The sequence below is a fragment of the Tachysurus fulvidraco genome, chromosome 7 (genome assembly GCF_022655615.1).
Source record: "Tachysurus fulvidraco isolate hzauxx_2018 chromosome 7, HZAU_PFXX_2.0, whole genome shotgun sequence".
NCBI classification, from domain to species: domain Eukaryota; kingdom Metazoa; phylum Chordata; class Actinopteri; order Siluriformes; family Bagridae; genus Tachysurus; species Tachysurus fulvidraco.
The window spans coordinates 6,994,985-7,011,545 of NC_062524.1; the positions used below are offsets into that span (position 1 = coordinate 6,994,985).

At 39.0% G+C, this 16,561-nt stretch overlaps 2 protein-coding genes across 2 annotated transcripts; one reads left to right on the top strand and one right to left on the bottom strand.

Annotated features, from left to right (window-relative positions):
- The first annotated feature begins 569 nt into the window (after positions 1-569).
- Positions 570-9,129, top strand: hdac1 (histone deacetylase 1). The gene is made up of 14 exons (XM_027133814.2): positions 570-724; positions 1,536-1,648; positions 1,740-1,857; positions 3,536-3,610; positions 3,736-3,874; positions 4,667-4,808; positions 4,925-5,017; positions 5,107-5,215; positions 5,294-5,434; positions 6,099-6,207; positions 6,320-6,447; positions 7,406-7,552; positions 7,870-7,918; positions 8,511-9,129. The coding sequence occupies exons 1-14, from the start codon at positions 673-675 to the stop codon at positions 8,536-8,538; spliced, it is 1,443 nt and encodes a 480-aa protein (XP_026989615.1). The 5' UTR covers positions 570-672; the 3' UTR covers positions 8,539-9,129.
- Positions 9,130-10,372: 1,243 nt separating this feature from the next.
- eif3i (eukaryotic translation initiation factor 3, subunit I) lies at positions 10,373-15,794 on the bottom strand. Its single transcript, XM_027133815.2, has 11 exons — positions 15,635-15,794; positions 14,629-14,721; positions 14,207-14,294; positions 13,644-13,709; positions 13,354-13,503; positions 12,900-13,027; positions 12,683-12,793; positions 12,080-12,169; positions 11,889-11,962; positions 11,200-11,292; positions 10,373-10,574 (listed from the first exon to the last, which is right to left on the bottom strand). The coding sequence occupies exons 1-11, from the start codon at positions 15,635-15,637 to the stop codon at positions 10,493-10,495; spliced, it is 978 nt and encodes a 325-aa protein (XP_026989616.1). The 5' UTR covers positions 15,638-15,794; the 3' UTR covers positions 10,373-10,492.
- Between the last annotated feature and the right edge of the window lie 767 nt (positions 15,795-16,561).

Below are 16,561 nucleotides of genomic sequence, written 5' to 3' on the forward strand. Positions count from 1 at the left end.
TGACGTAAAAGTTTACCACTAAAGTCTGATATTTACTGATCATAATTAGACAAAACTACTGTCATCATACTTTTGGGTCCTGAATAACAATCAGAGCTGGTGAAGTTTATTTGGATTTAAAGTTATTAAGTACTTCATATCACCAGGCTGTTGTCAAATCTGATTGAACGGTGCTGATTCGTTTGCTTTAAACATCCGTGTCAGCTTCATCATTAATTAGTTTTCTCTAACTATAGCACACCCTGTAGTGTTTTATTTATTTGTTATAATGATAAATTAAATGACTATTGTTTTTTAAAATGGGGGGGGGGGACCTGAGAAGTGAAAAACCACATCCTCATTTCTGATGGAGGTTAATTACACACCCATCGTGCTATTTTTTAATAAATTAAGAGAAATAAAGTGAAGAAATAATCATGATTTGGTCGGTGATGGATATTTTAGATGGTTTAAACTCCCATCACATCAAATAGTTTTGAAAGGAGCACAACAATGTGTGAAAAAATTGAGGGAACAATTGGAGAAGATGATTGGTTCAGATGCACGTTAGTCCCGCCTCTAAGAAAGGAAAGCTGAAAGCTGATTCGTCCAGACGTGCGAAACCAAGTCGGTGTTGAATTGAGCTACGCAGAAAGCGACAGGCTTCAGCCTCAGACTGTAACTGGAGCTAAAATGGCGCTGACTTCCCAAGGAACAAAGAAGAAAGTTTGCTATTATTATGACGGTAAGCAACCGGGCACTGAAGAGCGAGATCACGTTTTCAGTTATACGGGATTAAACTGAAGCATTTTGACACCTTAAAGTAGACTTTTTGCAAAATGTTTTCTTCTTGATGGGGCTGATTGTTAGCTCTGTTTAGCCGGTTAGCATGATTCTAACTGATAGCTAATGCTAATGCTAGCGCTAGCTATCAAATAAAGATGGCAAAAATTAGAAACGCTTAACATCCGGGAATACAAATGTAGTGTTAAAAGTTAAAGTTTAACTTTTCACAAGGTTGAAAAAATAAATAAAAAAGTGTCGTATTTCGTTTTAATTAAAAAAAAGGCTAGTTGCTAGTTCGTGACTAGCATGCTAGCACGCTTGCACGAGATAATAGCTAATCAAAGTTAGCAAGTTTTTAGTCAGTTCAAATTATTAAGCTTTCTTGCACTCGGTGCTTATTAGTTTCAGTAGAAAAAGTTAGAATTTAATACAGAGATGTTTTTTTTTTAATTTTGTATGTATTTTTATTCGTTTCTTGTTGGACGCTTCAGACTTTTCAGGATGAGACGATGCACTAAATTCAGCAGCTAGCTTTGTGTAATTAAGCGGTTTTTGTCTGCAAGTCTTTACTCTTGAACTCTTTAAACCAGGTAGAGAAATAAAACCTGTCTTTTCTCTACGTGGTTTAAAGAATTTAAGAGTAACAACAAAACCTGTTTTTTAATTCTTTAAAAAAAACTTTTAATAATAAAAAAAAAAAATGTTGAATTTTCTTTTTCGATTCCAAACCTTTTTTGTAATCTTAAAGTATTGTTTTGTCTGTTTTGCAGGTGATGTTGGGAATTATTACTACGGCCAGGGTCACCCCATGAAACCTCACCGCATCCGCATGACCCACAACCTCCTCCTTAACTATGGCCTGTATAGGAAGATGGAGATCTACGTAAGAGATGGGAAGGTTTCTTCGTTACTTGTATACATGAACGATGGATGTTCAGTGACTAATGTTTGTGCATGTCTGTTTTTCTCGACAGAGGCCACACAAAGCCAACGCCGAAGAGATGACGAAGTACCACAGCGACGACTACATCAAGTTCCTCCGCTCCATCCGCCCAGATAACATGTCAGAGTACAGCAAGCAAATGCAGAGATGTGAGTAGTTCCCTGTTTGATGCCTGCTTTATGCACCCAACATACATGAAGTCATTACACATGTATAAGTACAAGGCAATGAAACGGTTTGACATCTAACCAGAGTATTTACACAGAGTTTTTTTATATATATATATATATATGACATGATATACAGTGCGTTATATATCCAAATATACAGGTACACACACCATACCGTTGTCTGTCAATAGTGGCTCATCTTTTAACCATTCATATAAGGATGTCAACTCTGATGACCTCATGTCAAACTTGCGTCAGACTCCTTAAGACGGGCAAAATTCTTAGACAAATTTTCTGACCCCAAAACTCAACTAATATACACATTTATTATTGTTGTTGTTATAATTGGTGGTGTTATAAGTTCTGGTTGTAATATTTTTAGTTTTAAAATACATGCATTTATAAAACAGTCACTGCATGGTCAAAAAAAATACTTTTAATTTTTCTGAAAGTTTTAAAGATTTTGTATCAGATTTGTATGTAATGCATGCTAGTTTGGGAATCTTAATAAAAAATAAAACTTAGTTCTATATCCCAAAGTATAAAGAAACTTGATGCTCACTGACACTGTTCAGGACGATGAACTTACTAATTACAGGCATCTCAGTCCTAATGCATAGGAGGGCCCTATATTTATCATCTCACCAGGGGTTATGTTGCAGTCAGTTTTCTGCTTGTACAAAAAAAAAAAAAAAACTCAAGACAGTTTAGATGCAAAGCTGAAAAAGACAACATTTTTACCAAGATGATGTAAGTTCATAATATAACAAGTGCTGTTTAACAAGATTGTAGATACAAGAGGTTTGAGTTTTAGATTAGGACATGTCTCAATTCCACCCCAGAAAAAAAGCTTTGCACCATGTGTGACTCATGAAATCTCAATCGCTTGAATAGATGCTCAATTTACATAAATCTCAAAAATCCAGAAAGTTTAAATTTGAGTTAGACTGTTTAATTGTAATTGTTCATGTTCTTACACTAATTTCATTTGTACAGATGCAGAGGAAACGTATGAACAAGGAACCAGTGGAATTTGAATATGCTTAGACTTACCAGTAGAGTAAAGGACTCGGTGTTAATTATTGCAGAGCTAGTTTTGGCCAGTGTTAGTTATTTGACAGCTAAGACAGCAACACTAAAAAGAGTTTACACCCTGGGCTTTGACTGTGGTTGTTAAATAACAGTGGTGTGACTTTTCTGAACAACACAGCCATACGACAATATGCTCTAAGACACTGATGGCTGAGTGTAATTATTCACACAGTAATAATTTCAGTAGTAGTAAGTGTTGCTTGCGTCTGATGAATGTATACACTGCCGTATTCCTGCTCTGCCTCACTGATCACTGGCAAAGCCACAAACTAATCCGACCATGATTAAGCCCCCTCTGCAGTTTTCTCTTATTTATGGCTAATGCTAAGTGTGAAATTGGACTGATGGTTAATGAGGTGTTGGTGTATAAGCTGTGAGCGAACATGATGGCTTTTTGATGAAGACGCTTGTGACTAATCATCAGTCATGTATTCCAATTACGAGAGCGAAAGTGATTACCGTATAAAATAAAAATCAGGTGTTTGATTGAATATTTATTAAATATGGACAAGAAACATCTCACTTTCTTTTGCTAGTAATGTGCTCATTTCTATTCCTTCCTCAGTTAATGTTGGTGAAGATTGTCCTGTGTTTGATGGCCTGTTTGAGTTCTGTCAGCTTTCAACAGGCGGCTCTGTCGGTAAGTGCATTTATCTATCCGGGTGTGTTTATACTTGTCATAGAATTCCTACACGCTGTTAATCAACGGATTCAAGTGGGTGACAAACCAAAAGCAGATGAATAAATGACTGTTTCCGTGTTTAGCGGGCGCTGTGAAACTAAACAAGCAGCAGACAGACATCGCCATTAACTGGGCGGGCGGCCTTCATCATGCCAAGAAATCGGAGGCGTCTGGTTTCTGCTACGTTAATGACATCGTGCTGGCCATCCTGGAACTGCTCAAGTACGTCCTCTGTTCAGGATTAGAGTTTTCCTGAATGTTGAAATCCTTCTTACTTGCAGCTTGTATATTTTGTGATTCTTGTCAGGATAAGGAGCTCGAATAGCCTAGAATCCCTGCAGGTCATTTAGGATGTACTCTGTCAAAACATGTAACCCCAGTTAATTCATAGGAACAGAACCCGTGTGCTGGTGTTAATTAAGGGGTGACTGTCATAACTCACATACACCCTAAGTGTAAAAAAAAAAACTTCAAGCAACAAAAATGCTAACATGTTGTATTTTAAGAAAGAAAAAAGTATTGAGGATAGTTTTAATATCCATAAAAATAAGCTTAAGATTAAAAGACAATTTTATTGATCGAGCATAAAATTCGAAACATGTAGTAATAAATGAAAAGTTCTCATTGTGTATATGAATATATTAACTTTCTATGTTGTGATGTATATAATTTATTACAGTAGACTTATTACCCTGCTCTATTGGTGACTATGTGCGTTTTTAAAGTTCTATTGTGTGCTTGCTTGCTTAGTATTACACTGAAGCTATGAGCTTCGTTTACCTAACCGCCTTTTTTTTTTTTTATAAATATACTGTATACTAAAATATTTCCGACTTCAGAAGCATGAAGCTAGGAGCATTACATATTGACACATCACACTTTGGTTGCTGATTCGTTGTAAATCCTGTTTATTCGTTTTAGTTTTAACTCCTTGACAATTCCAAAGCCTTTTTGACCAGACTTGGACTGGATATAAATATAATTAATTTTTATTTATTTATTTATTTATTCCAGGTACCATCAAAGAGTTCTGTATATTGACATTGACATCCACCACGGTGATGGAGTAGAGGAGGCTTTCTACACCACAGATCGTGTCATGACCGTGTCTTTCCATAAGTATGGAGAGTACTTTCCTGGCACAGGTGACCTCCGAGTAAGTTTTGTTTTATTGCTGCCGGAATATTTGGTACTCCAACCATACGCTTCATTATGGTTTTTGCATTGTGTCACAGCATCGCTTTTTCCTCATGGTCCTTTTCATGATTACAGGATATTGGTGCTGGAAAGGGAAAGTACTACGCCGTGAACTACCCACTCAGGGATGGGATCGATGACGAGTCTTATGAAGCCATATTCAAACCCGTAAGTCTTTTAAAGACGTTCTATAATTATCGCTTTTGGACTTTGACTCTACAGTGATGTGATATATACACGTGGTGGTGTTTTCTTAGATCATGGCTAAAGTGATGGAGATGTACCAGCCAAGTGCTGTAGTGCTTCAGTGTGGTGCTGACTCTCTGTCTGGAGACAGGCTGGGCTGCTTCAACCTCACTATTAAAGGTCACTCTCTGAACTTCGCCATGTAGCACTGGAGAGTTCTGTGTATTTTTGGGTGTTGAACGTGTTCGTTCTCTTCAGGTCATGCTAAGTGTGTGGAGTACATGAAGAGCTTTAACCTGCCCTTGCTCATGCTGGGTGGGGGAGGCTACACCATCAGGAACGTGGCTCGCTGCTGGACCTACGAGACCGCCGTCGCCCTGGACAGCACTATTCCTAATGGCAAGTTTTATAGCACTGGATTTGTGACCTAGCAGTTCTGGCTTTGACTCAATGCAGATATATAACGCGACTTCATTGGTGGGAAAATATACTCAAGATGTTCAATTTATAACATTTTAGTGTTACAACCAAAACCTAACTGTATAAAGACTTTTATCACATTGGATTGATGCTAATAAAACAGCTAGCATCAGTTATTAGAACTCTATAATATGTTTGTATAGGATACAGCTTAGATAGTCTGATGATTTTAAAGCTTTTCTAAGTCTGGAGTTTGATTGTAGAGGTGTTTTAGGACAAGCAAAAAAAATGTTCAAGTGGCTTAAGATCATCATGATCACTGTTTCATCACTTGTTTTCAATAATACGAACAATACAGCAAGCAAAGATAAGCAATCGATTTCCTCAGTGGTCGGAAACAGATTCCTTTTTTAGAGCGTTTAACACAATCCTGAACCCTGACCACTAACTGTGTTGTGGTGGAATTGAAACCTTTTTAAATTTGTCCTCGAGTACCATACAAATACTAAGCAGTAAATAAGTAAGTGGTAGAACATTCAACAATATCTCAAACCTGTCTATCATCAATAAACCAGATAAATGGGTTGATCCGTTAAAGTGCCAGTTCTCAATGTTAGTAAAGATTTTCCTCTCTCCATTTCAGAGCTTCCATACAACGACTACTTTGAATATTTTGGACCCGACTTTAAGCTCCACATCAGTCCCTCGAACATGACAAATCAGAACACAAATGACTACCTAGAAAAGATCAAGTGAGTGTGTGGATCCTGTTGACAGATTATATTTATTGTTGTACATTTTATTTCAGCTCAATGTTTGATCTTGTGGCTGGCAGTCAGAGCTGAGCTGATCTTTGTGTTTTAGGCAGCGTCTGTTCGAGAACCTGCGCATGCTTCCTCACGCTCCCGGTGTGCAGATGCAGGCGATCCCAGAGGACGCCGTGCAGGAGGACAGCGGGGACGAGGAGGACGACCCAGACAAACGCATTCCCAGTGAGTGTCCTATTAGTCGCTTCTTTGTGGAGGATCCGTTATAAACCCGTTCCACAGCATAAGGCTGTATGAAAGCGATCGCCAAGCTGTAAAGGTGAAAAGGTTTTGTGCTAATATTTAAAATGCTCGTTGTATTTACAGGTAAGAATTATAAACTTGAACCTCTGATCAGATTGGTATGTCTGAGGTATTTAGTTAACAGTGAATGGTAGCAGTATAATTCAACCGGTCAGTCAGAGCTTAATGCACTTCTTGGTGCAGTGTTTCGTTGCTGCAAAGATTCTTGTCTACAGCCTGGATTGAGGTAAAGTCCATCAATGCAGGAAGAACAAGTGATGAGAGAATGATTACTCGCTTACAACTCAAAGTATGTTTGTCTGTTTTGGCAACAGGACAGTTTTTTTTTTGTCTCAGGTGTTTAATACAGTACTTTAATGATCAGTTCTATCATGCATGCTTTATGGTACTGTGAGCTTACTCTGGATTATCGCTGTAAGTTTTACAGAGATGTTGAACTTGGACAGGAAGGAAGCAGATGCACTGCACATTGTGGTGTGTCTAGGGCTAAGTGATGAGCGATTCGGTTAACTGAGTAACGTCAGGTTTTTTTTTTCAGGGCCTTATGTCCTATTCTTCAGAGTGAGATTTAGAGGACTGGCTTATTCTTCCTTGAATGTGGAGGAAGGAGGAGAAATGAAACAAACAGCGGGATAATCTCCATTATCTTGTGTTAAGAAACAAGCCTCATGGCCTAAAGCTGAGTTTGATGAATGTTTAGATGTGCTCTGCAGTATACAAAGCTGCAGCAGTGACTTTAAAGGCAAAAAACAAATTGCACATAGCTGAAATTGTACCTCACAGCCCACTCGTGTACCTCCTCAGTACTTTTGGAAAGCCGCCGTCACTTCCAAAGCTGTTTTCACTGTAATCTTAAAACAATTTTAATGTTCGTTACCAGTCCGTGCCCACGACAAGCGGATAGCCTGCGATGAAGAGTTCTCCGATTCCGAGGATGAAGGACAAGGTGGCCGCAGAAACGCAGCCAGCTACAAGAAGACCAAGAGAGTGAAGACCGAGGAGGAGAAAGATGGGGAAGAGAAGAAAGGTGAGCGCACAGATACGGCTGACACTTCGCCAGCATTCTGATCATAAATGTTTCTGCACAACTTCTAGTAACTAAGTGCCGTATTCGAGTTATTAGAGTGACGGACATCAAAGTCCTGATTAAGCTGTGCAGGAAGTTGCCACATTGGTTTCCTCCCATCAACCTAAATCATTGTAGTATATGAACTGGTGTGTCTGCATTACCTCTTTATTCGAGGGACTGTATGAATGTGTACTCCCAGTGTTCTGGGTTAAATGAATCATTATCATAATAAACACATTATTCATGAGCTGATTTTTTTTTTCATGTTCCTGCAGATGTGAAGGAGGAGGAGAAAACCCCAGAAGAGAAAATGGACACAAAAGGGTGAGTTTTGTTACAGAATGACTTGAAATATGTCGCATTTTAACAGCAAGGCTCCAGCTTTTCATTCTCACCGCGAAGGGCTTCATTTTCTTTCTGTGCCAGACACGGCGCTACCTTTGTGACATTTAAATCGAAGTTTTCATGATTATGCAGCCGAGTGATTCATTGAACCGATTAGCATGAAATAATTTTTCAGCCCATTCATGAAGCGTGCAGTCCAACTTTTCTTCTGTTCTCTCACACAGCTTAAGTTCATAGCTGCAATTATTTCGTGTTTGACCCCAAAATGGAGAATTTATTCACTGGTTTCATCTCATCCTATCATACATGACCCAATTAAATATTTTTACCCCTCATAATGTCTCCGTTCATAGAGCTTGGGATAGAAGCAGGGACGGAGCCTGCCAAGCCAGACATCGTATAAAACCAACCCCCATATTGTTCTGTTTATCTGGTTGGCTTCTAATGACAAATTGAAGTAGCACAAGAACACATTGCTAGCATGCATCTAGCGTTAATCAGACTTGATTTTAATTTTTCTTTTTTAAAGCTCTGATGAGAAAATACTAATAATCTGTTTCTGTTCCTGAAGGCCAAAAGAAGAGCTGAAAACAACCTGAGCAGCCGAGTCCAAACGGATGCATGAACTTGTCTCTCACACACGTGTACGTGATGTTAGCCTCCAAGCTAAAAGACTGTAAATTATTTTCTAAAACTCCTTTTACTATTTGTATTCTTAATGGGCGGTATAAAGGTTTGTTTTTTTTTTTTGCATTACACATGTGCATTGAAATGTAAGATGTGTCTTTTCCTTATCACACCCATCCCTCTTCTAATTTTTTTTGCTACGAATTCTTTTTTTAGGTAGAAATTTCTAGTAGCACATAAAACAGGACCAGGTAAAGATGATGGTCATTAACTGGTCACAGCTTCACCTCCTAAGTTATTTGGAATAATGGACTTGAATACACACACACACACACACACACTGTTTCCCATATTAGGTCTTGTCTTTTCTGGATGCTGCTCCGTGGCTGTGTCCTTTACCTCATTTTTAAGAGAAAAACTGTTGTTTTAATGATGTGTCTGTGTTTATGGCTCTTGTCGCCAGAAAATAGCAGTTTTAGGAGTTCCACAGTTCTGTGGCCTTGCATTGTCCATATATGCTTTTTTTTTTTTTTGGTAAAGTAAATAAAGAGAACATGATCTCATTCTGTTTAAAAGCTGTCATTTACTGAACATGAATTGTACATGAATTAGTAAACTGGAGATGTTTGTAGTCTGCTGACTACCAGCTTGGTAAATTTTGTCCACATTAAAGGTGGGGTGTATGTTGTTTTAAAGCCAATGAAGACATTCGAAATCACCAAAACAAACATGCCCCTAACCCATATGGGTCCCACCCCTGTAACAATAGCTCCACCCACACATACATAACCTAGGTAACTAATGGAAAGAAATGTCTATCATAGCTGAAGGGAAGAACAATACGATTGAAGATAAGCAAACAAGCAAAAATGACAAGCATAATCATGCAAAGGACGGCATATTAGTTTTGTTAAACTAAGCACTCACATATCAAACTCACCTATCGAGAAGGAAAAAACAACCTCGTCTTAAGTTGGCAGCATATTCACAGATTGGAGTTTCCAGAGTCAATAAGTCCTGAGCTAAACGCTGTTACTACACAAATAACACCCCTTTTCTATCATAGTAATGTAGAGAGGCAGCTACAACCCAATTCTCCTCAAAATCAGCTTTCCTCTGTGGAGGACAAAATACGAAAGTCTGTGCTGACGAGTGGGAACCCGAAAAGCAAATATAGTAGTTATACAACACTTATTTCTTCCAAATGTTTTTTTAGTACATAACTTTAATACAACTATACTTAAGGCCTTCTCGCACCTTCTGTTCTCTCCAGCGCTGGAAAGCTGATCCTACAGTATAATAACACAGGTCCTAATTCTTGCCTTTTCACTTTTTGTTTTTTATCCTCCATGTCAATGTTAAAACCGCTTTCTGCTAATGTCACACATGCACATTGACATGACCCGCCCCTTTCTGCTCATTGGCTACACATTAGTTTTGTTTAGTTTGCCAACCCAACCCAGTTTTCTGAAACATTTCTCAACCTACCTTTAAGCATAACTTTAAGGGGTCGTGTGTTTATTAGAAACAGGGTGTTAAAACATTAGATAGCTTTGTATAGCTGATGCTCACTCGAGCGCTAACAGGAAGCTTCTAGCGGTCAGTGAATGTTTTAGACCCAGGGGGAATTATAAAGAAATGACACTAGATAAACAGTAAGTTCAAGAACTACATTTATATCTTAAAAAGCTGCTAGTTTTGTGACTTAACTAGTCACAAGCAACCTTAAGCAGATATCAATCATCCACAGTGTGCAGGTTCAGAGTCCTGTATGTGGGGGGAAAGAAAAACACTTTTGTAACTCACTGTTTATTGAGAATATTTATTAATCACTCAGGAAAGTTCCATCTTTTTTGTTCTGGTCTTTTTACACTCTTGGTGATGCTGCTGATGATCTGATGTTAAAACAGGAATGATGTCTAAATCTTAGGCCTCGAGCTCAAAGTCAAAGTACTGAGGGTCAAAGTAATGAATCCTGACGTAACCGTCCTCGCCTCCGCTGCTGTAACTGCATGACAAAAAAAACATGGAAAATAAATGTAAGAAATATGATGCTGAAACAGTTTCATGAAAGTTTCTAAGTGTGCTCACTTAAAGCCGAAGCTCCGCGATACGATACCTTACACACAAAACTAAAGGGGGTTATTTTTCCTTAACTGTTTACACCACTGGGTTTTATTCCTTCAGTTAAATGAAAATCAGGTTGTATAAGAAATACAGTGAGGTACTTTTGTCTTGTTTAACATTTCATTAAAAATTAATTATATTCTCAGCAGTAACCTGAGCTATAAAGACAGTGTATTAGCATGGACTAGTTTGCATTAGATCCAATCCATCTTCATGTCGTCTGAAAGTGTGCTTTACTATAAGAGATGAGACTCGAAGAGAATTTGAGCGTTTGTACGAAGCAGTTAACATAGTGCAGAATCGTCATGATTTTCGGTGTGGACGCAGGATGTTGAGCCGCAGAGTAAATTTATTGAAAAGCCACTAAATTGAACACGTTCTGTCCAGTAAAATCTCATGGCAGAACCATTTATAAGTTTTCCTTATGAAAAACAATAAACACTAACACATTTTCCTTGGTCAAATAACAAACCTACATTAGATATAAAAATGAAATAAAGAGATACCTTTTTCCGTCTGGATGGAAGGCTACGCAGTTGATGGGACCGAAGTGACCTTTCACTCTTCCGAACTCCTCTTCGTAGGCTGCGTGGAAGAACCTGAAGGAGGGAAAAGAAAAAAGAACCATGGGAAAATAATCCCAGTGCAAACTGATGGACAGAGAGAGACGTGGAATCAGACGAAAGCTACGTTTACGGCAACCGAGCAACTGACAGTTAAAGGTCTCGCTCAGTGGCCCAGCAGTGGTGGCTTATACACATACATGCATGAGCTGCTTGTGTTATTTGTTAGCAGGAAAGTGGGATCACATGCATGACTGTTGTTCTCTCATTTGCATATTCATTCATTCATTTCTAGATATGGCTGCACATGTCGTCCTCCTGCCTCTTATCACTGTTTAATAGACCAGGAATTATTCAGTACAGAGGAGGGGAAAAAACGGAAAGAGAAGTTTCTTATTTGCGCTTGCTGATGTCACTGCGTTAGTCACCTGCAGTGTTATGTCTTGTGTGTTATTTATTTTGTATACTTTTGCTCTGCAAGTGCAACCTGATGTGCCACAGTACAGCAGCAAATAGCTGTATGGACCAGTAAAGTATTCTATCAGTTATCAAAGGACCTGAAGTGGTGTGATGTAACTGGCTAACAGGGAAGAGAGAGAGAGGTGTGTGTGTGTGTGCGCGCGCGCACCAACCTGGCTTCAAATTTGCCGATCCTAGTAGAAGTGGTTGTGACCTCCATGGCTTCCTGACCTCCTCCCATGACCACCTGAGCACAAACACAACAGGAAGCCGAGTCAGATTCCGTCATATTCCTGATGCCATGAACATGTTCAAACACACACACACGATAGTGGAGGAAAACATATGCATTTGAAGGACTTACATGGTCCATGATGGGCGAGATGGCAGCAGAGTTCACGGGTCTCTCGGTTTTGAAGGTTTTAATGTGTTCTAATGACGTGGAATCAAACAGCTGTGAAGAGTCATGGGGCAACAGTTCAGCTGAAGGGTTTTACAAGCGCTCATATGCTTATTAAGTTTGCTGTGAGAAACATCGCACTGAATCGGATACCTGAGGCATGTTTTACAATAATACGGTTTCACACTGAACCTCATTAATCATCCAAAAACAACAAACAGCAGTGTAAAGAACGCTTCTTTTAAATTAAGAATATTTAAAGAAAGGGGGTTAAAAAAATAAATAAAAACAAGTGTGGGATGTTGAACACAGGGTGGGATGTTGAGCTACCAGACACTGACGCTGAAAGAGAAATCATTAGGAGATGGCGGACAACACGAGGCACAAGACGTCTTACAAATGTGAGCGTTCCATTAAAGCCTTCGAACCTCCATACACTAGATGCCGGTCTGCACAGTGGATAGTGTAAGTGCACAGTGTTGTGGTTTTTTTGGATGCAAATACAGAAATTATAGTGACAAAAAAAAGTTATGTAAAGGCTTTTTTTCTTCCAGATAAAAGGCAGACCTTAGCAGAGCAGTCTTTAGAGGCCGTGATGACCGTCGTGAGGTCTACAGTTGTCTGGATGTCGTTGATTTGCTTAGTGTGTTCCTTCACTGTGGTCAGGATATCTCCAGACTATATACACACAGACACACACAGGGTTACTGCATGGCTCTCACAGCAGACATGTCATGATCATGTGAGTCATAATGACTGAAACTGTGGATGTGGGGAAATGAACCTTGGCGCTAAACTGGTTGATTTCTCCATTTTCATGACCTGCGATCACAAACTCTCCCAGCGGCCCCCACACCGCACTCGTGATCTTTGACTCGCTGCACGGCACTGAGAGGTACGACTGGTTGTCCTCTAAAGGGCAGAGAGAAAGGAAGCCTCAGTTAATAACAAACACAAAGCATCTGATCTCCTGACTCCATCATACAGTCAGTGTTTCAGTGGCTCAGACAGAGTTTCTGACAATTTCTGCTTTAGGTTCACAGGACAGTGAAACGAAGTATAAATAAAAGCGTAATCAAGAATACAAAGGTTTGTGCAGAATAAGCTGCAAGGATTAAGTGAACCTGTGACACATTAGTCGGTACGGCAGATGGTTTGATGTACTTTTTAGGTTGCCAGATCCTCTGAGATTTCGTTTCAATCCTCGTGGAGTGATTTCAGTTCCTGTAAAATCTTACCGATCTGTTGGGGGTCTCGCAGGTCAAAGTAGTTCAGGTAGCACTGGTAGCCCATCTGTTTGTCTGTGGAGAACATGATGATGTTCCCGCTGAAGTCGAAGCCACACGTCCTCACTGCCGAGTTGGTCTCGAGCACGGCGAGCTGTTTACCTGGGAGCAAACCAATGAGCATTTACACAGCAGGCAGGTGATTTTAATTCGATATTTTTTTTTACACACGGTACATGTTCAAGTACAGTGTTATCAGTAAGTTAGTAGTAAGTAATATAAAATAACAGCAGGTAACTCACCTGTCTCACAGTCCCAGAGTCTGCAGCTGTTATCAGCCGATCCGGTCAACACATGCTTCGTGTCCCCTTCAGCTTATTAAGGCAAATGTACTGAAATCGGTGGTGTGAACGTGTGCGTGTGTCTACACTGTACTGTTTAACTGGCAAGCAAAGTGATTTAGAATGTTAGTCACTATGGCAACCAGGTGTAAAAATGCCTACAGGCATTCACTGTACATGTGAGTGTATTTTAGATTTAGTGTCATGTTATAACCGTAATTGTCTGCTACTGTCACAAATCTCACTCTCTATCTGCCTGTCTCTCTCTTTTTCTCCGTGTCTGCATGTTTGTCTCAGTCTGTGCCCCCCCATCTGTGTCTCTTTCTGTCAGTCCGCCTGTGTCTCTGTTAGTCTCCCTGTCTCTCTCTCTCTCGCTCTCTTTCCACCTGCCAGTTTCTCTCCGTCAGTCCGCCTGTCTCTGTTCATTTCCCTGTCTCGCTCTCTCTGTCCGCCTGTCTCTGTCCATAACTCTCTCTCATAAGGTTAAATCCTTTAAAAAGGTAATAAGTGTTAGTAAAGGATACAGTCCACATCCACGCACCACACAGCTCCAGTGTGACCGTTGTAAGTCCCAAGCCTCTCGCCATTGACCGAGTACCAAACGTTGACAAACTGAGGACACACACACAAACACACACAAACACACCCTAAATAAAATAGGACTAAATGCATCAGAACAAGCAGGAGACTGAATGATGCATTTGGACCACAGTGAAGACATTTCTCTAGTTGAATGTGCAATTTCTCTCATATCTGTCTCTGACTAAAATAAAATGCCATGTGTTTTTCTGTGTGATTCCTTTTTCCTTCCTGGAATGTATTAAGTTTTACATTTTGTATATTCTGTCCTATATAGTAGATGTTTGACGTCCACGTGTGTCCTCTGGACTTTAGAACGTTGACCAATCAAATAAACGCAAATCAAGCTTGAATTCTCTCCACTTACCTGGTCCTTGGCCACAGAGAACAGCAGGTCACCTTCTCTGTTGTACTTGATCTGAGTGATGGACCTCTCATGGCCCTGCAGAAGAATGGGTTTCTGCACAAAGGAAATTAAATAGCATTACGACAGCTTTCAGATTTCACTACATACACATAGCCTTTTTCTTTTTTTTTGAAACAAAATAAAATCCTTCCTCTTCGGTGTGACGTAAATCTTCAGCACAGACGTATGACGTCAGAATCAGGTTTATTGGCCAAGTGCGTTTACACACATAAGGACTTTGGTTCCAGCTGTTTGTGACTCTCAAAAGTACAGGCATCATTAAGACCTGTTATTGTGTTGTTAATGAATCGTAAATGAATATTAATCACTAATGATGATAGAGCTGAAACCAGCTAGAAGGTTTTGGCTCAGCTCTTTTTCTTTTGGTAAACAACACTGAATAAAATCTAATGGTTATCAAACTGTTGTGGTCCGAGAGGTGAAAACACAAAAAACACACACCACGTCTTTGATTAACACCATCATAACATTTTAGAGTTGTTGTTGTTGTTGTAGGTAAATAGTGACGATATGCGAGTTAATGTAAGACTAGCTTAGCAAGAGCTAGCATGGGCTAGCTAGCAAAAAAAAACACTAAACACTCACTGGAATAAAGACAGAAATGTCTGTTAAACAAAAGTATACTACTTCTGTGTTTCATAAATGTGTGGCAAAAATCAAAACAGCTGGACGCTGACTCAGCAATTATTAATTAAGCGCTAAGTAAATTCTATAAGAACGAGGCTTTGTTCCAAATTGCACAGACTCGGATAAGTAGTGCACTAGATTGGTTGTAAAGGTGATTACAACGTAGTGAGCGGATCTAGGGAATAAGCAGGGATTTGGAACACAGCCCTGGTTTACCGAGGTAGCAACACAGGCCCAGTTTGTCGCAGCGGTTTTATCTGATAACAAACGGCCTCGTTTTACTCGGGTTAATTAGTTTTATTTAAACAAAAACACTCACCATGTTCACTAATCTCGTTCACTCCGTATCTTCGTGATAAAGATCCTTTTTTTTTCTAATTATTTAGCCAAGAGACGTTCTAACTCCATGCGCGTGCTGTTTAGCGCCGGTGTAAAAACGGAAGAGAGAGTTGATCACTTCCTGTTATTCGGAAATAATGACCTGACGCAAACAAACACTCTGATTCGAGCGTTCCTCCTGGGTTACTAATATATATATATATATATATATATATATATATATATATATATATATATATATATATATATATATATATATATATATATATATATTAGGGGTGTGCAAAGCAGCCGGTATTTGTATCTGTATCTGTATTTGTATTCGAGTAAAGTTCAAAATTGGCGTAAAAATCTATTTTTTTGCGTTACACTTCTGATTTACGTTATAGTTTAAGTATTCTTTAATTATATTATATTCATTATAATAATTATGGTTATGCAATATTGGTTGATGTTTTTGAACATGTAACAAGGAACGTCATTGAAAAGTAAATTACATAACAGCCATTACCTCATCCATGGTTAAACCAACAACTAATAAAATACCATTGTGAACATTATGACCCCCACCACTACCCGTCCTTGTTGGAGGATGCTGCACAGACAGAATAAAAACAAATAATACTTCAAATTACTGTTCTTCTTCTGAAAGAACTTCTTTCTAATGTACAGTATTCCAAGAACTAAACTTTATCAACCCCTGACTGGGAGATCTGCAGAACAAAAGTTGTATTCTATTTAATACTAAAAGATACAGCAATGATATTGTCAACTGTCTGCCAAAAAAAAGACACAAAGGTTTTTTTTATGTTTTAAATTCTTTTTTTAATTTATTTTTTATGTTTTTAATTTTATTTCTAATGTTTTATGTTAACCATAACTTGGAAGAAGATAAATGCTTCCACAC

Bases quoted from the DNA above. Each gene is read 5' to 3' on its own strand.
- hdac1 (XM_027133814.2), top strand. From the start codon at position 673: ATGGCGCTGACTTCCCAAGGAACAAAGAAGAAAGTTTGCTATTATTAT. The intron at 3,611-3,735 runs GTAAGTGCATTT...TTCCGTGTTTAG, and splicing joins TTCAACAGGCGGCTCTGTCG to CGGGCGCTGTGAAACTAAAC. The intron at 7,553-7,869 runs GTGAGCGCACAG...ATGTTCCTGCAG, and splicing joins AGATGGGGAAGAGAAGAAAG to ATGTGAAGGAGGAGGAGAAA.
- eif3i (XM_027133815.2), bottom strand. The intron at 13,028-13,353 runs GTAAGATTTTAC...TCTGCCCTTTAG, and splicing joins GCGAGACCCCCAACAGATCG to AGGACAACCAGTCGTACCTC. The intron at 12,170-12,682 runs GTCTGCCTTTTA...GACTCTTCACAG, and splicing joins CTAAAGACTGCTCTGCTAAG to CTGTTTGATTCCACGTCATT.